This window comes from Corvus kubaryi, unplaced genomic scaffold (genome assembly GCF_017639235.1).
Source record: "Corvus kubaryi isolate FWS band 111438036 unplaced genomic scaffold, C.kubaryi_AGA036_p1.0 37398, whole genome shotgun sequence".
Classification (NCBI taxonomy): domain Eukaryota; kingdom Metazoa; phylum Chordata; class Aves; order Passeriformes; family Corvidae; genus Corvus; species Corvus kubaryi.
The window spans coordinates 49,177,916-49,199,882 of NW_024581137.1; the positions used below are offsets into that span (position 1 = coordinate 49,177,916).

The 21,967-nt window shown below is 38.4% G+C and overlaps 1 protein-coding gene across 3 annotated transcripts in view; it reads right to left on the reverse strand.

Moving 5' to 3' along the window:
• The window catches only part of ZMYND11 (zinc finger MYND-type containing 11), a 105,550-nt gene that overhangs the window by 19,839 nt on the left and 63,744 nt on the right, over positions 1-21,967 (reverse strand). Inside the window, exons 4-5 of one of the 3 annotated variants that reach the window (XM_042042811.1) lie at positions 11,144-11,188; positions 8,211-8,372 (exon numbers count right to left, since the gene is read on the reverse strand). The exons of 1 other annotated variant lie outside the window; for it this stretch is intronic. In XM_042042811.1, the coding sequence (XP_041898745.1) occupies positions 8,211-8,372; positions 11,144-11,188 (207 nt within the window). The remainder of the gene's footprint in view (positions 1-8,210; positions 8,373-11,143; positions 11,189-21,967) is intronic. One more of the 3 variants, XM_042042812.1, reaches the window with a different exon arrangement.

Consider the following 21,967-nt stretch of genomic DNA (forward strand, 5'->3'; position numbering starts at 1 on the left):
AAAGTATAATCAGGCTAGTGAGAAGCCCTGCATACAGAAAACGTGCTGCTAGAGAGAAGGTGTCTCTCTGCAAATGCCCAATGTGCTCTTACAAAGCAGCCTTTCTAATTCCAGCTCACAGCAGCTGTGCACAGTTCTGCATGGCCTTACAACAGCTGGCTGAAGAGTGCTACCTCCTCCCTGCTTTTACCTACAGTAGCTTTCCAAAACAAAATCATGGTGAAACAACAGCATAGGTTCCAGGTTTATTATCCTGAAGTGTTTCTAATTGCCCACATCTCTTGCAAGACATTCACTCCTCCTCCCACCTCCTTGTGCACTGACTGCCAAGCTGAGTCTCCCCTTCTCATGCCCCATTTCACCACTTGTGTGCAACCTGTGTGGACCAAACTGGCTGTTACATCCTCAAAATCTCATGGTCTTTAGCAAGGTCCACATAATTGTGCAGATGATGGTTGCTTAGCAAACACAAGAAAAAAACGAATGCATGTTCCAGTAGGTAACTCAAAGAAGTATGAGCCTTAAAAATTGTCAGTCACTAGAAGTGTGCTATTTTTCATTGAATTAATTGTATGTGACTCTGGACATAGGGAGCACACAGAGTACAGAGCAACTGCTTTTACAAATTTACTTGGCAAGGGTAAAATTACACATCAGTGCAAAAAAAGCTGATAGGATTTGATTGTGTCTCCCCTGTTTATATTCCTCCTGCAAGACACTGAGGAGACTGAAAATCACAGGCTGTTCCCCTGTGCTATAGCAAACTTGCAACCTGTACATCTCAGGATTGTACTTACTACCTCTTTCTTAAAACAAAACTGTACACAGCACTACCTGCAAAGCTGCTCATTTGATTGCTTAACAGCAATTAGAATCATTACAAACTGTGCTGAAATACCAGTTCAGTCACGAACCTACTCAGATTCTGCACTGTGCATAACAACACTATAGCTTTCTCCTGACTAGGAAAAACTCTCTGTTGTGGAAAGGGCCAGCCCCAGGTATTTCTAATACCTACAGTTCCTTTAAGCATTATTTTCGTAATATTAATGGTTGCCTGATCTTCCTTCCAAACTCTGGACTGACAGAGAATTTTATCTTGCACTATATATCTGAATCACCTTCTGTATATTCATGTTTCACTCTGACTGCCGTGAGAACGTGCATTCTGCTGGAATTCAAATCACCTGTTCAGTTTCTCATAAACCAACATTGCTACTGCAAATGAAAACCCAAATGTGCATTAAATTATCTGCATTATGAAACGCTGCTGTCATTTTGTCATTTCAGGCACCGGAGTGCTGCGTGCTTGCTAATGACACAGCATTTTAAAAGACTGAAACTTATAAGGACACAATAAAACTCACTTGCACTGACTAGTCCTACACTCTTTTTCTGACATGGCTCTGAATTTATCATCCTTTGAAAGTATTTCAGAATTCATGTGAACCATTTTTCATGCCCTGCTGGGCAAGACAGTTTGAAAGAGACTGTTGAGATAGATGGTTTACAGTCTTATCCTTCAGATCATAAGAAAAGATAGATAGCTAGCTTTGTATAGTTATTGATGTCAGCAATTAATATCATCTTAAGCACCAATGAAAATGATATAATTAACTTGCCAATTCTGGCAAACTTTGATTTTTTCACTTTTCTTTCAAATCCCTACACTGATTTATTTTAAGAAAAACTTGATCTCCATGTTCCTCTACTAAATTTTGAAAGGTAATAAATTTAGAGAATTGGAGCCTATGAGCCAGCAAAATGTCTTTTTATGGCACGGTTGCTCACCCTTTGTAGAAAGCAAGTCACATTTCAACCACTTCATTCACTTTTCAGCAATAATTAGCCATTTAGGAGGTAGCAATCACATTCTTCGGAAGTTATACTGCAAAATGTGTAATTTTTTAATAAAAAAACCCCTTCTTTGTATTTTGAAGACTTGTAGTGTTCTCAGACAAGTCAACTTAGAGCCACTTAAAGCAAGAAAATAGATAATACTAGCTGGGGACTATGATTTGCATAAAATCTATTTATATTGCTCTGACACAAGATAATATACCCACTTTCAAGTCCCTTTTTTGGCAGAGCACTATAGAAGCAAATATAAATGAAAATTAAGTTTTCATTTCTCTAATTTCCTACTTTCAGGAAACAAAAACAATGATAGTGGCAAGATCCACTATCTTTTCCCTGTCAGATCTACTAAGATACTCAACTGCAAACCTTGTTCAAGTTCAAGTTTCTTTCAAGGAGACTGCTGAGATTCAATCCAGTCCCCAAAATATCAGGATCCTTATACTTGTAGATAGCCTATTTGTGGGACAAATTATCTTACTATAGGACTGTACTAGGTCTGGCTGGGATGAAAGGAATTGTCTTCACAGCAGCTTGTATGGTGGTGTGGTTTAGATTTGTGCCCAAAACAGTGTTGATAACACATGGATGTTTTAGCTCTTGCTGAACAGTGTTTGCACAATGCAAAGGCCTTGGCAGTTTCTCACTCTGCCCCCACAGTGAATAGATTGGGGAGTACACAAGAGGTTGGGAGAAGACACAACAAGGCAGATGACCTGACTAACCAAAGAGATACTCCATGGCATATAACGTCATGCCCAACAATAGAAAGGAAGAGGAGGGCCTAGGGGGAATTTAACCATCTTTAGGTCAGGAACTGTCTGGGCATCGATCAGTCCATGGAATGTGGGCAGTGATTGCCTTTGCACCACTTTTGTTTTGTTTTCTTTTTCAGCTGGGTGTTGAGGAGACATGAGAGAGCAGCCGTGTGGTGCTCAGCTGCCTGCTCAGCTTAACCTGCAACATGGACAACTCCTCTCATTGCTTTAGAGAAATCTGCAAACCTTCTGCTCTGAGTCAAGGTAAAGTGAAAGGCTTGGTCAGGCCCAGTGTTTACACAGGGGATGTAGGAGTGAAGTAATAACCTTCACAATAGCAATCCTCATATAGAAGATTAATGAGATTTGGTAGGTGAAAGGCCAAGGCTGCAGCCCAACTCTCTTCTTGTGGGTGCAGGAAATACCTTGTATTTGCCTTATTCTCTGCAGCACATCTGTTTCTTCTGGTACCTGAAGGTTACATTGCTCTTTATATTCAATATTCCAGATTAATTATACTGCCTAACTCATAAAGAGGGTAGCAATATATTGCACAGCAGAGGTGTGACTTATTTAGCAATTCTGACATGCTTATAGTGCAGAAATTCACTGCAAGACTTTACAAACCACATGAGGGTAGAGCAGCCAGGGGCACTTCCAAGAAACACTCCATCCTTCAGTAGCACCAGGGATGATGGAAGTGACAAACCTCAGCACTCTGAGTTAGCATGGAGCTCTCAATTCCCAGGGTGGCAGTGGCCACTGTGCTGCAGTTGCTGCAATCTTTCATTTGAAGGGAAAAATAGGAAATCTCTAAGAAATGCAAGGTGTCAGTGCCAGCATTCTGTCTAGCTGTAACAATTTAAATTACATTTGCTCCCTTTAAAGAGGTTTCCATTTCCCTATAATCTCCCATTAATGAATATTTGTCCCTTCCTCCCTCACCTGTCCTGTGTATACACACATCAAAGAGCTGCATCTCAGTTCAGTGATGGATTATGTGAAGGCTGCTCAATGACAGATACATGTTTCTAAGGCATCCATTGCATTTTCAGAAGCAATTCAGGTTTCAAGGGGTCTATTTGCAGAGGGGAACTATGAGCATGAGTCTAACATACACTCACCACTGCCCTGTAGAAACTTCTTGCTTTACACACTAGCCCTTGGACTCTTCCAGGGCTTAAATTGCCAGAGGAATTTGGTGCTACATATGGAAAGCTTTACCGTTCTGCCACCCTCTCAAACTTCCAACCCTCAGGTCCTCATGTTTCCGGTACTATTAAGAAAGGTATGCAGGCACATGGAATGGGTCTCAGAGCAATCAATGCACTATGTGCCCTAAGTATCACACAGAAAAGCTTCTGCATGAGCAAAATATGCCCTAAGACTTGCCTCTTTCATGGTCAAATGCAGTAAAACTAGACTTTTAAAGCATCAGGTGCTTTTGGAAATGTTACAGCTGAATCCACAAATTGATTTCTACTTGTATGGTGCATTAAGCACTTTCTGAATATGAAATATCGTATGAATTAAATATGCTTTTATGTGCACAAAGAAGGTGGCAGGAGGCTCTAAGTGGAGGTTTCCCAGTTTCCTCACTGCTGTGGACAAATTCCTTTATACTTCATTCAGTATGTCCTATGTAGCACCCTGTTCTGTCAGCTCCCTGATTTACTCCAGGGTGCATGGGAGGGACCTGCTGAGAACTAAAACCTCCTCAGGTGTGGGCTCTGTGCACTGAGCCATGTGCTGCTAAAACTGGTCCTGCACTAGGACTTCCCTTTACCATCAATCCATGACTATTATTTGTGTGACCCCACCAAATCCTGTTTCAAGAATGTGTTTCCCCATACAGGTCTCTAACAAACTCCTACCATAATACCATAAAATAAGTCAATAAATTAGTATTATTTCCTCCTTCCTTGTATTTTGCATTAACCACCTTGACTGACAGCTGGTACCTAAACCCCCCTAATCTGAGCACTTGAGCAACTTCACTTAAGTAACCTCCATCTTTCTGTGCTTCTAACTTTCTACTGCTTGTCATTCTCACTTGTCAAATTTTGTCTGAAGTCGATTGTGAACTGCATAATGGTTTATTTTTATGTAGTCTAGGAAATGCTCAGTACAGTACCAGAACTCAGAAACAGCCTATTTATAGAATACTTATCAGCACAGTACTTAATATCTTAAACTCTACAGATTACTTTAGTCTCCTATGTATAAACCCCAGGAATATTGAAACACCCACTACGATAGGTAAATTGCATATAAGTCCTAGCAAAGAACATGCATGGAAGACCAATCTGATCACATGATTGTAAAAAAATTTAGGAGTCAAGTGAAAACACATGAATAATTCTTTCCTTCTGTTTCATGAATCAAAATCTATTTCTCTAGGACAAATGATATATCAAAATGCTGAATTTTGCCTTCCTATATTTTTTTTTAAATTTGGATTTTTAGAGAAGAAATAATAATAGTTACACCAACATGTGATCAGTATTCTCCTATTCATAATTTTGTATATATCTATTCCCCCTCCAAAAAGTTAGTATTTTGGCAGTACCTTTTGTAGTCTTTAGGTACTAAATTAACAGCTGAAGAAAATTAATTCCCTTGTTTTATCTTATTGAAGAGCAGCAATAAATGTACAAGTCTCCTTCTCCTTCAGAAACTGAGCTGACTAACCCTGTCTTGAATGGACTATTCCAATAGTGAAAAATGTGATCTCTAAGCTCATTCAATATTACGTTTTTTTCTTGTGACCTGCCTACCAGGAATTTTGCTGATAATGCCAATTTATTTCACTTAAGACAGTGATTAGTCAAAAGTCAGGGAAAAATTTCAGTCAGTGCAATGTGGTTTGAATTGAACTTTGTTTGACTTTTGACTCCTGCTGAGAGTTATATAGAGTAGAAATATATTCAGAGTGGTACCGTCAAGTTAAAAAAAGAAACAAATGAGGAACTGGACATTGTTGTTTATGGATTCAGTGGAGAAAAACCATGAGCAGGCAAACAGAGTTGAGAACAAGGTATGAAAGGGCTTGTTATAAGTTATATGGGAGGAAAAATATTTTTTAGTTATGAACAAATCCTTAGCAATGGCTTTTATAAGATAGTTCTGAGTAGTCAAGTGTGCAAGATAAAGCTGCACAGGTTGATCAAACTAATACAATGAGAAATTGTGAAATGAAAAATCCAAAGGCTTGCTGACCTTGGCAGCATTATAGAAGCAATCTTTACATAAGAATGAAGTGTTCTTAGATTATTTCTCCCAATATATTATGTTTTAAACACACTTTTACTTCACTTTTGTAGAGCTTTGAAATCTCCAAGTGAAAAGTGCTATGTCCAGTTATGAGAATTAAATATGAAAATATATGTATCTCTTTGTCCCAGCTATCACTTTTCTTGAAGGTACATATTTACAGCTGATAATGCAACGTAAATCCCCCATTGCCCTTATGCAACTTGGTTAAGCTCTGTTACGCCCTCTGGACATCAGCCAGGGCTCTCTCCACATTATTAGTTTTTTGAATATAGGCCACTTTCTTGCCTTTAAAATGAAATTAGATCAGTCATTTCCTAGGAGGGTGGGGAGAAAGTAGCAGAATACTGAAGGATGAATACTGACGCAAGGATGCTGACTCCCACACTTACAGGGACTGTGCAAGCCTCCTTAGTCCAAGTTTGCAGAATTAGGGCTTGAAGGGATTTGAATTAACAACAACAAAAAGAGGAGCTGCTGGCACAGAGGGAGGAAGGATGCCATGGCATTCACAATGGCAATATTCACAAAAATAGGTTGATCTTCACCTAAGCAAGGTGAACTTTGGCACTAAGCAAGCCAAAGGCAGGAAGTATTTAAGAGCCCCCAAAACCTTTCCTTATATTCGTATAACGAAAAAGGAACCAATATGCAGAAAGATAGGCAGAGAGCACATGGCTCAATTTTCACAGGACTTTTTTTTAAGGTAAACATTTATTTAATATCTTTGCCATAAAGGACATCAAGGCTTCAGGATGAAAGTCAAACTGTTCTCCAAGCTGACGTATCGGAGCATATTTCAAGCAATGATTCAGCATTTCCACTCTGAGGACATCCATGTTACAAGATGTTATAAAACCACCTCATACACAAGGTGGCATAAACCATCTACATTCTCTACTCTCACCAGGCATCATCTAAAATTCCCAGCAAACTAGAGTGGAGTCTAGATGCAGTTTACCTAATTTTAACTATTTATAGGAATTATTAATATTTATAATAACACCCAACAATTATTAGAGATTTATTTAAAAATCTGAAAGCAATTCATTTATATATGGTCATACTTTGTCTTTAAAAGAGGGAATATTGACTAGCTAAATTAAATGCTAGCAATTCAATATGGAGAGATGCAGTATTTGTCTTTATTCTTAACAGTTTATTCCCTGCCACTACTTCTTTTTCATTACTTTCAACTTCCTTGAGGCAGGCTTGATTTTCTTGCTATTTCCCTAAACCCTGAGAGCTCCCAGTCTGAGGCAACAGGTTTTTTAGAACTCGTTCTAAGGTAACAGCAATCAAAAAGTGCTGCTTTGAAACAAAGCAATCCACGTGTTTTCAACAACTGCTTCTCCATCCAACGAAGTGCCTGAAACCTCACATTCCCTGCGGCACAGATAATCTTAAGATCAGTCTGCTGCTCTACAGCTAAATCCAAGCTTTTGCAAAGGAATTGCCTCTCCCTCCAGCAATCCTAGGCAGAGTGGAACTGGCAGTTTTATGCCTTTCTGTACCAACAGTTTTATCTGAAACGTTCATATGCATTATTCCTTCCACAGGAAGGGAGCCTAGCTCTGTAGGAAGCCTAGTGAAGTGCTCCATTTGGGGAGGTGATACAGAGATGAAAACAGCAATAGGTATTTGGCTGATTCAAGGCTAGGTACCATCCTGACTAGAATGTTTAGTCTTCTAATGACACATAGACAACATATCTGCCCATTCTTGGAAAGTATATAAAATATACTTTTTGCTGTCTCCCTACCATACTCATAAGAATAGCATTTTTAAAGAAAAAGCAACATAGATATGGACGCCCTGAGTGAAATCCAGATTGCCCTTTTTGCACCAACAGAATCCACATCAGTAAATGAAAAGCAGGATTTAACTCCATATTTTTGATACTGCCTTCATCAGTAACATGATTGTGGCTTTATAACGTAAAATATCATTCCAATAAAATATTAAGAATGCAAGTCATCAAAATACAAAAATGATTAATTACAATGACGTTAAGTAAAAACAGTAGCATTTTATACAGCAATTTGTTTACTCTTGTCGAAAGTTCCCACACTTTACTGCACTTAGGTGCACACACTCTGACACAGGGTACTGTGCAAGTAAAACTTGTTGGAGTCTTCAAAAATAGCCATCTGCTACAGGCACCACATTTTGGTACCTCTGCATAGATGCTCTAGGTATGTACCATCATTTCAATATTCAGTTCTTTACCCATTAACCTGGCCAGACCATCTGGACACCTTAATGAATCTATTAATGAATATCAATCCTCTAATCAGCACATGAAATCTCATAGGTACTCACCCTGCAAACTGGGCACTGCCAGTGACTACTGCTGTCTCTAAGCCTGAACTCATCAGACAAACACTTGGAATGATACACACGAAAACACAGGTCACATATCAACACCTCTCCAGGCAAATGGCATTCAAAACAATACCAGTCATGATTTTCTGTTTCCCAGTCCTACAAAAAATACAAAATATTTTGGTATGACATTCTGTCAAAATCTGCAGGAACTAAGAACAAAATTGATATGTCTTGAAATCCAGCAGCAATTAGACATTATAAACATTTTAAGTGGTGTATAATGTTTAAAAAACAGGGGAAAACCTATGTGCTTAAAGATCTTCATCAATTTAATACACACTAACGCCAATAAAATATGAATGCCAAGTTTTAGTTTTTTCAAGTGTCTGATTAGTTACAATTTCAAATATGAGCTCTGTCCACAATGAAAAGTGGGTTTGTTTTCTACCTTTGTGTAAAACATTTGTTGACCTCTCTGTATTAGACTGCAAACAAAAGTTTGTGCACCTCAACAGACCATACCTATTTTCTTGGACTATTTCCCTTAGTTTGATTGTTACAGTATATTTTCAACTGTAATTTTCTGAAGGGCGGTCCCTTCCAGTCTCTACTGTCTTAAAACTGACAACTTTTCAGCATTGAAATGTTGAGTTACAAGAAATAAATGAAATCATGAACCAATTACTGCAAGAAATGTTTCTGCTAAGCAATCCCAATGCAATTCAAAAAATATAAAATGTTTCACTTGCCGTGCTCAAATAGCACCAGGCTCATTCCTGAAACATTCTACGGAAGACAAAGGATATGGTTCTGTGATGCACAGATGTCTTTAATATACTCTTCCTTGAAAATTCACCCCCAACGGCCAAATTCTGACCTTTGAAACATGTGCACAAGCTTTGCTGAAACAAATGAGAGCAGCATGCATATAATTTGGAAGCAGAATTTTGCTCTAGGAATCTATAGTTCTAAAACCAAGCAGAATTGCCAGTGGCCACTGTTAAATGTTTATGTTTGTTATCTGAAATGCCACAGTTTTCCCTACACTTAGAAGACAAAATAGCTGTCATATCTCAGATAAAACTCCCAATGCCTTTTCATGTCAAATGTCACTTTTCAATGGGTTCAGATCTCTGAAAAAATTACTCCTATTCTTCAATAAATTATCTCGGTAAAAATCAGATCAAGCTATTTTTAATGTCATGTTGTAAAGGTGGAGTTAGCAATTCCCACCAACTGCCAGAGCTGGCATTTGTCTGATTTTCATTATTCTGTGTCTGAGAACTACAGTCCTTGTGTGAAAGGTCTCCTCCAGCGGAGCAGCGTAAGAAGTGCCACACACAAGTGGCGCTTCCAGTCCCTTCTGCTGAAGAGCAGCCGTGTTGTGTACAGAACTCATCTGACCAGAGCCCCCATGAACACAAGAGATTCTGGGACAGCCTCAACCCAAACTGCCTGCACTAAAGTTTATGTACCATGAATGTTGGATTGCAGGGGCAGCAAGTTTAGAGGAGAAAAACTGCCCTATGAAATCGTAACCAGTGATTTTTGAACTCAGAACTTTGCCCTCCTTTGTTGTGCAGATTAACAGAGTAACTTGACCTGTTATCATTTCTCCTAATTTCATTTTATTGGCAAATTCTGTATATCTCAAAATGGCATAACACCACCAAATTTGGCTGTAAAGAACACTTTCTTGTTTCACCAAATCTTTCCCCTTCCAAAGTCCAGTGGCCGTGTACTTTGGGAGTCCTTTCTTTAGGATATTTTGTAAACAACTAAAGATACTGCATTATTGGTGAACTTGATTTGCCTGCAGACTGAGAAAAATCAGGATAAAGTAGTGGTTTTTATTTCTTTTATATTAACTGTATGTATGAAATGAAAAAAAAAAATCAGGTGGCAGTAAAGGGCCAATTAAGCAAGAAAAATAATCAGTTTTGGTTGAAGGTATGTTAGATAAAAATTAAACTGAGAAGACCCTAACAGGTCCTGCAATTTCACCACAGAATCAGTATACCAGGATTCTTAATTTTTGTTTGCACTAGTTACGTATTCCTATCTCCCAGATATTCCATTGTTAAGAAATATGCTGGCAAAGAGATGTGGAATTTCATAAACATACGGAAATATATTTGCTGGCAAGAAAAATCATACACTCAAGCCAGAAACCATGACGTTAAATAAAACACCAGAAGAAGCTTCCTTCAGTATTCACACGGTAAAGTTTTGAAAACCTCATTATTTCCAAATACAAGGTTTTTCACAGAAAAATGTTTTAGTTTAATGCAGTATATTTAGTGCATAAGTATACATAAAACATTAATTTGTGCAATATATTTGAAAAGCTAATAAAAAAAGATTTAAAAAGGAACATAACCCTTGTGGACAACTGCCCTATTGACTTCAATAGCGAGGTCAGAGGAATTAATTTTCCTCCAGCAACAATGAAATGCTGGTCATTGCTTCTCTCGGTTTACCTATGTGTGAATGGGAGGGGAATGTGCTCCCAGCACTTTGTTGGTTTGTTTTGTTTTTTGTTTTTTTTCATGCAGGAAATGGGATTAGTTTAAGTGTGCCCAGCTCCGGCTGCCAGCGCTCGGGGTCGGGCAGGTCAGGGCGCTCCTGCAGCCGCAGGCGCGGCGGGGCTGCAGTTCCCGCTCGCACCGCCAGGTGTCGCCGGCCGCTCCCGAAAGCAGCGGCCCAAGGGCGGCCGCGGGGACAGCGCCCGGAGCTGCGACATCCGAGCGGCCGCGGCCAGCCCCGGGAGCCCGCCGGACACACGGCACGCACACTGAACCCGGGACCGGGAGTGATATGGATGATGGTGGTGGCTAAGAGAGTAGACTAAGCTATCCTAATGGAAGACAGAAACGTAATAGAAAATATGACAGAATTCAAAACCACATAGTGCAAAAATTGTTCACCTTGTTTTTTGCTGCTGTCTGGGAAAAAGGCTGCATACCGTAGGCCTTTCAAAATAAAAACAAAACAAACTTTGTATCTATACTGTAAGCCATCTGATTATCAGGATATACACAAGGCTAGAAAGAATTCATGCACAGTGACCAGGAAATCAATCTGTTAGTTCTAACTTTTGGTTGCACACATTTCCTCCTGCATTCCTGGAATGCTACCTGACACTTTCACCACATTTTACTTCTTTAAAATATCCCAAATATGATTAAAAGAACCCAGCACCCATCATTCTTATCCATATACACACCCACCACCAGGCCAATTTAAAAATCATCAAGAATATTAATGATTGTTAATTAATGCACTCTCTTTGATACATAAACCTTCTCTGGGCATCTAAAAAAGATCCTTCTAACATAATTTACTGCATAGGGAGTGGCCCCACCAAAATCAAAGCAACACCTTTGCTGCATATTATCAAAGGTTAGGCTATCATTAAAACTCACAGTCCGTATTTGTGTATAAAAGGTGAGACATTTTCCCAGGGCCACGCAGACTGAAGGAAGGATCTCCACCACAGGGACTCCGTTTCCTGACGCAGGGCAGGGAAGGCCTCCCAGGTCACTGTGCTGGCAGACAAAGGGAATCCTCTGCTGCCTGCCCAAGTTCAGCGGTTCAGCGGCACCAGTGACTGGCCCCGAGAGGGAGCAGATTTGGCAGCAAAGGTGCCTAACTCAGATCCAACGGGAGGCCTTCCCCCTTCGTTCTGCCCAGCTGCCTGCTGTGTTTGTAAATCTATGCATCAGCCGGGCAGCAAATGTGTTTGGGGGACTGCATGCAATAGCCAAAGAGCTATGCTCTGTTAAGCAGAGTGGGATCTTGCAATCATATGGGTCACATGTGGTCACTTGTTCTTTATATTCAAATCTGTCAAACATTGTATCATAAAGGTCACTTTGCACTGACATAAATAGCTGAGATTTCTCAGCAACATGAGCGAAGCACTGCAACAATTTCAAAAATACAACTTAATTTATGACCGGTACGTAAGCTTACTTTTGTTTGTCATTTGTCTTAAGTAGGTTGTCTTAAAGAAAATACATACATTTATTCTGTAAGTACAGAAAAATAACACGGAATAGAAAATGTCAGGCTATCCAGAACATTTGACAATTTAAATACAGATAAACCCAACAGAAAGGAATGAATCATCATGTCGTAGCCTTTACTGTAAAATAAAATACATAGTTGTTGTCAAGGAAAGAATAATTTTAGTGCACAAAGAAAATGTCCATTATAATGCAAATGTACATGGAAAAGAAATGCTTACTCATTAGTAATGGAGATTTACTTAGCTGTAATTGAAATAGGGAATCTGTATGTTGGAGAATGTGACATCCTGCTGTACAATTAGCATACCATTAAGTAGGAGATGTGAAGCACATACTGACAGTAAAATTAACAATAACTTAAAGGTCACAATTGTAACTATTAGGTCACTTCCATACCACAGCAAGCCCGTAATTATTGTAAAAAAAAAAATATGTTAAAACAAGTAATAAATTTTCATTTTCATATAAAGTATATGTAGGCATAGCACACGAAAACAGTATAGCCTCCTTTCTTACACTTTGCCTAAAAGGACCACTTTGCCTTTTTATAATGCACATTCCATTAACATAGCTCATTTCTTACCTGTTAATCTGGTTTCTCCAAGTCCCTTAATGGTAGCCCAGATACTCGGTATTAAGTCACTCTACTATCAGGTGGAGAGAGGAAAAGGGAGGGGGAAAAAAGCAAAACTCTATTCATGAAACTCCCCTTTATGGGGATTTGCTGGTTTCACACTGTTGAACTAGATTTCCCAAACAATCCAAATTATGGATATCCTTTGGACCCAACCAGTAAGCTAAAAAAAAAAGGGTCACATATATGGGAAAGACAGTTATAAGTCAGTTACCCCTTTAGCACAATCATGTTTATTTGAGAATAATATACATACAGTTCTGTTGTCCTAAATTCAATATGATGCAAATGAAGGAAACCATTTCCCATGGAGTTCATGGTTCCCAGCATTTTCTGTGTGGCATTTGTCCCATAGCACTCTTAGCACGTTTTTTTCCCCCAGGTGTTCTAAGTGCTTCTCCAGAGCTTCTTTAACGTGCATGCTGCTGTGGTGTTCCTCTCTCTCTCCCCCCTACACTCACGTACACACAGCTCCTTCCAGATCACCGGATTTTCATTCAGACCCACCTGTGCACAAACTCCTTGTCAGCCCTGCATGGTGTCTATGCTTTAACAGTCCCTAGAGCTCCAGCTGTCCAGTGGATAAGAAACTTAGAGCAGTTTTTCACTGGTCTAAAGGAAGAGTATTTGCAGACACACAGCAGACTTCACCAACTGTGTATTGTAACAATTTTGGTCTGTCACAGAGGTGGAATCTAGAATGGCAAAGAGGTCCATGCCAGAAGAAAGAAGTCGTTTACAAAATACAAATTATTTAAAAATGGTAGTATTTGCATGCTACATTTATTTCAAGACATCTTCAAATCACCAGCCCAAGATTTTAGTGTAATCTTTCCATGACTATTTCATAACCCTTTAAAGAATGTCAATAAATGATTTCCTACTATTTCTTAGATTCCTATTTCTTTAACATGTAATGAGATAGGCCATGCTCAATTTAAAGATATAATTTCTGAAGCAAATGTTCTGGATTCTGGTATTTTAGGATTTGGGAACAGCCATAAGGAACACTTCCATCTCTTCTCACCTCTATCAGCTTTAACATCAGAGTTCTTCACATTTCCCCCCCTTCAACTAAAAGAGAAGCTTTTAAAATCTTGTTTTTTGATGTTAGGTTTCTTTGCTGGCCTTCAGCAATTCTTCACTGGAACCCAACAAAGCTGACCACCAGTCCCTATCAAGTAGAAAGATACACTGAAATAAATGCCTCGCACATGAATGATGCTTTTTTTTTTTTTTTTTTTTTTCACATCTTTGATTTTGCTTAGGTTTTGCAACGTGCATTCATCATCATCTGCTGTTGGGAAGTAATTCCTATCTTCTCTACTTAATCTTTCATATTTCAAATTTTCTGCTGTAAATTAAAAGCCTTTATTATACTAAAAAGTGGTGGTACTGCATTCTAGCATGGATGTATCTACCATCTCATTACTCTTCTCTGGTATCCGGGTCCTCTCCTTAAGAGGACTCAGAGTATGCTGCAGGAACCTATGCCCCCACAAAGCAGCATCTATTTCTGTCTAAACACGTTTTCCATTCTTAATAAATCAGTTCCTTTCTGTCTTTTTCAGGCAGCATCTGCTCCATCAAAGCTTTCTCAATTAGACATGAGCTTTACTAAAGGTAATTGCTAAAACCTTGCAGTACATCTCTATGACTCATGAATATCAGGAACCGTGGTGGGGGTGCATTACCTATGAGACTTCTGTCCTCCAGCAAAAAACCTGAAGAAATGCTTCTTACTTGTATATTTGTTGCAAATAGCTACTGCCCACTTCATTGGTCTGTTCTGTACTTCTCTCAAGATGTAAATACCATAATCTGTGCCCCACAAAAAAGGCAGCCTGAAACAGGCTTGGACAGGAGCAGTTGTTAGCAGCCCTTATGAGCTGCAGAAATGCTAAACCAGCATTTAGCTCAGCTTTGAAGTGCCCCCCTTTGCCCATCTATCACTGCTTTTGCAATTTTGTTCAACTTCCAAGTAACTGCTCTGTAGTAAGAGGAGTTTACAAAGTGTGGCTGATTATCTGTAGAACTGCAGAGATTGGAGCCTTACTCCTTTTTTTTTTCAGACAGTGTAAGTGCACGTGGTGCGTGCACACTGGCCTCTATTTTAAACAGGCTGTACCTCGCTGGGTACAGTAGCCAGTAAGAATCTCCAGATTATCAGGGGTTTCTGGCAGATGTACTGGTTTCCACTCAGACACCAGCATGCACCAAATAATACCTGGGTTGAACAAACATAATGTGTCATGAAACACCATTCCCAGTATTTTTTCAAATGCATTGGGGACACTGTGTATGTTTTTGACCAGAGGCCTTAGCCTGCTGTGAGGGCAGTCTTCCTACTGCCCTTTGGGTTAGCCTTCTCTTCATGCCACATCCCTGGCTCCATCTATTCCTTAGCAAGCATGAATCCTCCTGTAAACTTGCCTTCAGTAATCTGCTTTTATCTTTTCATCAGAACAATGATGAAAAGGTTAGGCTTCAAACTGAGAAAGGTGTGATTAATTCCTTGATGGCTCAGAGGACTTACTCCATCTTTGCAGCAGGCAAATGGTGAGTTAGCCCTTTAATAAAGTATTTCCCTTTTATCATTGCTGTAAAGGATCCATATTTGATCACGACAATTGCTTTCCAATGATAAAAGTTTCTTAGATCATCACATGTTTTACATTTAATGCTAGAGCAATGCTTTGGGGTAAATTCAGCATCAAAATAAGCTTATTTTCTCCCCTGCAGTTTTCCTGTATCCATGTGTTTACTAGATATATTTCTTCCTGTTTTGCATCTATGTTTTTCCTACTGCTTTTGCTCATCAAAAGTGCTCAGCAAATAAACATGCATACATCTCTCTTTCAAAGCCAAAAAGACTTCAGCAGCTAGAATCCCTTTGTGAAAATTGTTTCACTTTATCTTCTCCTTCTTTTTCTAGAAAACTACCACAGCAGGTAGCTACAATGTGTGCTTTTACAGACAGGATAATCTATTCATTCAGATCAGTTGCCTTTACAGATTCTTTTCTTTGTTGACCTGGGCTTTATCTTTAAAATGGATTCCCATAAACTGACTCTGTAGGACACTTTGTAGGTATTCATTATTCATATTTTATCACAAAGAAATACAAAGTAATTATGATTCACGTCCTCACAACTATTGAGGCATCTTGCTTTATTTCAAGTGCATTTATTTATTTGTTAATTATGGCCTAAGTTTTAGTACCTCAGCAATTAATTGGAATTTCTTGTTTTACATGATTTTTAAATTCTCTTATTTTAGAAACTCTTTCTATTCTAAAAAGAACCAACACAAAATCATCAGGCAGGGGAGAGACCAAAATGTCCTTCTCCATAGTGCATATTAAAACACAGATGTATTTATGGGCTTGTAACAATCCATTTCTACTTTCTTCACCGGTAACTGCTTCCTCTAATGATGCACTGATGCAGGAAGATTCAGGTGCTGCAGACAATTCCACATACTCTCAGAACACTTTTGGCTTTCTTTCACTGAATTTAATCTGCAAGCCTAAGTTTGTCTAATTAACTTATTGCCAGTTTCTCTTAGAAGTCTTCAGTTTCTGGCAGAAACCACCCAAGTCTTCTCTGGATTCGTGCCAGGACAGGTAGATTTTTATTCCCCTTCCTACCTTGCAGCTGTGTTCTGGACAACTTGGGGTGATAGGCCCCAAAGTACAGAGCCAGGCTCTAGGTTCCAATGCTAAAGAAATGAGGTTTTTTCCAAGAAGTGTAGTAGCATATCAGCAGCCAAACTAACTGCTTTAAACCCCTGTCACACTTATCTCAGATGAGATGTGCTCCTGAAGTAATGAATAAATCTCAATTTCCTTCCCAAGAAAATCGTGTTTGGGTAGTAGCAGTGTACATTATTTAAGGTGAGACAATACAAGTATTCTCTTCCAGGATATTAGAAATAGGAAATAATTTCAAGTGAAAATGTTTTTTTCTTTCTTTACATTCCAAGAGAGTTCAAGGTTAACAGAAACTTTCAGCTTATCTCCTCAGAAACTGGATTCACTCTGCTATTAATGTCACAAATTTTGACTTAGGTGGAGCCAAGAGGAGGTCTGTAGGCTATTTTCATTAGGGAGATAAATCAGTGATGGAGTGAAGTATTTATCAGGTGCAATGCCTTTTATTTCCTCATTATGGTTTTGTTCCCCTAGAAAGAAGGTGAATCCAGACTAGAAATAAACCATCTCTTTTCTTGTAGTTCCAAGTCTCCTTTCAAGAACTGTGAACAAAAATGGTCTTCTTCCCTTTTCTTGCTTAAAATATGTTTACATTGCTTCTCTGGTCTTATTTTGTAGTGTTTCTTTAGGTTGATGTTTCAGCACACACAGAAACACTTCATCTGAATCAACAGCAGAACCTCCCTCCTACAAAGGTTCCTTAAATCTCTTGCCCATGTGTCCTGTGCTGTAGGTGTGGCTGGTATTGTTTCAGCTGTCAGAAAGGCACGAGGACTGCCTTTATTGTGAATGAAGCACGAATATTAATAAGCCCATAAAAGTCAATGACATTTCATTTAGTGACCAGAATGACATAATAATAAAAGATTCAAATCAGTTGCCAGAGATACAGAGCATTTTGAACCCACAAAGTTAATAAAAACAACACTACTAGGTCAGGGTGGGCACAAAAAGGTGCAAGATGCGTATTTTCAGAACAAACTCAAGATAGACTGATCTCTGTCATTATTCTGTTAGCATAATTTAAATCCCATAATGGAACCTTCACACAGACTAGTCTGACTAGTTTACTTCAAACCAATAGGTAAATTCTCATTCTTCAGAACACCCTTCCAATCAGAAAAGAACATTTTGTGAAATCTGTGAACAACATTATCAGTATCTCAACTCCAGAATGGAGAGTGAAAGCTTCAAAGAAGAATACAGCATTACATCAACTGAATTTTTTAAAGTCAAGTTGGCAAAGCTGAGAGAGGCAAGTGAAGATGCTGACAATGTTGTTTCACCAGCTTAAAAGAAGCAGCATCTCTCTGCCATCAGATGGAGTCTACTAGTGTCACCTTCAGTAAGGTGAAGATCCTGCAAACAGTGTGAACTCCCTTTCCAGAGGAAAAAAAATAAGGATGAGCAGAGGAGAGAAAAGAAATACCCCTGAACAGATGGGAAGAGAAAAACAAGATTGGAAAAGGAATGCAGAGAATTGCTTACTATTCTTAACCCATCTGGAGGCAGGAAGAACCACTGGAATGGCTGTGAGGACACTCTCATGAGCTGCATGTTAACAGCCTTATTGCAAAGACAGAACAGGGTCTTGGCTTTAATGCAGAAAGAATTTCTCGTCCATGAGTTGGGAATTCAGAATTCTAATTCGCTTCTCTAGGACAAAATAGTCCATGCTTTGATTTGATGATTTGAAAATATTTGCTTTTCTGAACTTTCACATATCCACTAAATTTTTGGTTTATTAATAAGCAGAATCACATCTGCAGTTTCTGACAATAATTTGCAAGAAAATCATTGCATTTAGCACATGGCAGATTGATTTAATGGCAGTCTTTTGAAAAATTAAGCTCTGAATGATGGGACCTTACAGGATGGAAAGACAGACAAAAAAGAAAGATTCAAAGAGTTTCAGAAGCTCATCTTCCTTGAGTGTTCTTGTGTGACCAAGCTGGTATGTGGCCTGACCTCAAAGCCTCCTCATACTCTCCCTGATGTGTGGTAATAAGGGATGGAAGACAGTTTGAATTTTTTCTCTCATGGGATCAATCATTAACTCTTTGCATCAGTGAATCACCAACTGTAAAGAACACTGGTACTTTCACAATAATTAGGAATCTATCTGGAACATTCCAGCCTGGAAAATTGTCAATTTCTTCAATATGTGAAAAATATTAACTAATATGGCTTGGGCTATGTTTGGCTTTAGATCAGTGAAATAACACAGGACTTTACATTAAAGGCCATACAGATGGATAAGGCAAATGGAGAATTTTTTTTAAACACTGAAGGAGATTTTTCTTCATTTGGTGTGACATGTTCTTCCTCTTTGTGCTCTCCAGTTGTAAGAGCTTTCATGATGAAGGCACTGGCTGTCACTATTGCTGTTTCATATTATCCTTCTGCTCCTAACTGAAATGAATGGGATGCACATTAAAACCATTCCTCAGCCTAGTTATTTAGAAGCCCCTAGCTTGCTAGAAGGAACTGGTAGCTATTCAAGCTGGTTTTGGATTGAGGTTTGGTTTTGTCTGTTGTTGTTTGGAGATTTTTATTATTTAAAATTTATTTTGTGTACAGAAAAGATTCAAACCCTCACAGTGACAGTTCTTAAGCTTTTTACAATTATCTTCATATTTATTGAAACTCAAGATGACATAGACAGTTCAAAAAACAGCTTCTGGCTACCAATACTGACCTAGCATGGAAAAATCAATATAATTACAAAAGCAATTAAGCATGGCAAGCAAGGAATCAAACCTTTGCTCAATCTAAAGTAATTTAGATTAACACAAATATAACAGCCAAAAATACTGCTTTCTTAGAGACTGATCCTAGTAAAATTGAACCTGCAACACATCAAATCACAAAAATAACTGGGTGTGTGCCTAAGGTCACTTGGGTTAACAAAATCACCTTCAAGACTCACCATGCTGACAGTGGGTTACTACAAATGTTAAAATGATGGGAATACAGACAGAGCAGAGAGATGGACTATTTAGGCAGCCTTGTGACTTATCTGGAGTCGCTTTGGGCAAGCACCAGTACTTTCTCCATTTAAAATACCTGGAAAAATCCCCAGTAATGAATTAGCACACTGAGAATACATGTGTGTGTTGGGAAAAACCACATTGCATCTGTAATGTTTTCTGAAAACAGGAAAAAGCAATGAAACTTCCCCTCCAAACAGTATCCTCTCCACTAAATTAAAACATCTTTAGAGGGAAGAATTGGAAAGGCAATAATTTAGATAGAGAGAGGACCAAATAAACAGGAAAATGACTGTAACTGACCCCCAAAGTCAGACTTAACTAGCCAGAAGAATTGCTGGCTCTTTCTATAAGCAATCAATTAAATGATCAGAAAACAGAACACTGTAAAAGAGTAATTTCTTGAAAATATAATCACCTTTTATGCATTTTTCAGTGAAGAAATAGCTCACAGTGCCTTAACTAAGTGTGAAGCCTCACTCTTCACATCTCATTAGGGAATTTGGCCACTATGAACCACTTTTAAACCACAGCAGTGCTGTGGGATGTGTTGCAATCAGATGCAAACAATGAACTCGTGTTATGAACACATCTCCATTTTAGAAGAGCACAATATTGTTTGGCTTTATGAACACATGAAAATTGAAATTATATATTCATAAAGCCTTTCTCTGGGTCAGAGCAATTTTATGACTTTAATCATGAGGAGAAGAATTAGCACATTAAATGCTCAAAATAGTTCAGTGCACACTGTCTGTAGAAAAATGTAAATGAGTAAGACAAACTAACCCTAAAAACTGTATCTAACACGCCCATAAAGCCACAGGACATCGGTACTTAAATTCAATTTCTTTTCTTGGGGTTAGACTGAGTACTATTTTACACAGATAAAAGTACATAAAAATCATGGCATATCAGAAAATAGTAATGAATAGGTAAGAAGATTCATTATTATTTTCTTGAAGAACTATGTTTCCTTTCTATTTTATCAACTGCACTGAAAACATAGTTAACAGCACTGATTTGCAATTTTTTTTTCTAAATCCAAAGAGAAAGGGGATTTTTTTTATGCTGATAGTAAGTAGAATGTCCAAATTCCAGAAGTTCTGTGAGAAATAGAAATAAAGCATTTAGAAAGAAAGAAAAAAGTAAACTTCCATTACCAGACTTCAGGACTGACATTTCCCTTGCAAGGCAAGAAGCTGAAGAGATTTTGTTCAATTGTATAGTAATGGCATCAACAAACAGAAAAATGCAAAATTCCTAACTAAAATCCTGAATAAAAATGCAAAAGAAATTCTTCTCTCATTTATTTTGTGTCAAATGCATTAATCATCTGCAAGATAAGAACGCCTGTAAGATGAGAACACATTTTGAAAATGTGCAAAACATCTGGCAAATGAGCAAACAAAATGAATACCTGCACAAGCCCTGGAGGTATAATATTTGGAGCAAAGTTCTTGTAGAGGTACCAACCCTTAAATATCAGCTGGAATACAGTACATTTTGCTACTGACACCACATTTTAGATTTACTAACTTATATAAAAATATTTCTCCCACATGTATCTGACAGAAAAAGAGAATAATTTTATACTCTTAAATATGATCATTATTTTTTTCCCAGTTTTTCTGAACGTTAATTTTCATGAGCTGTCCCTTTTGGAAGAGCCTCCTGATGCCCTCAAACTGTTTTGTCTTTGCACCTCAGCTTGTTATTTTGTATGATATTACTAAATATATGAGGTTTTGCTTAATTTTTTTACCACAGCTTCAACATACTACCAGAACAATGAGAGCAAAGCAGTATAATTTTTCTGAAGGCTAAGAGTAACCCTATCAGAGATCGTGTCCTTACTGCATAGATCTATCTTTATGTCAGCCTATTGGATAGGGCAAATGTTTGGAAACCCCTGAGCAAGCACCACAGATTATCAAATGAATCTTTTCCAAATAGAGCTGTGTTTTCATAATCTCTATACTTTCAATTATTGTCACTATTTAGCCATCAGTCTGTAGTCACCATCACAACCAGTACTTTCAGGTCCTGTGGCATCCTCTAGTCAGGCACCTCTCACAGTAACAGACAAAGGTGCTCAGCAGTTTTGTGGCCAAGGCCAGTAATTTTTTTACTTACAAAAATTCAGATCCAAAACTTCAAAAGTGTAAAAAAACACCAAGCAAATACTCAAATAAAAAAAGGGGGGAGGGATGATAAGAATGTGTCCCTTTACTATCTCCTTGGGGCAGCCTGTATTTTCTGACTTCCACTGTGGTGCCAGGAAACAAGCTAAAATCCAAAAGCATTCCTGCACTGGTGTCAGGGTGGTGGATTGGTTCTTAAGTCCTCTCTTTCCATTATGAGCTTTCCAAGTTCCAGTAGTA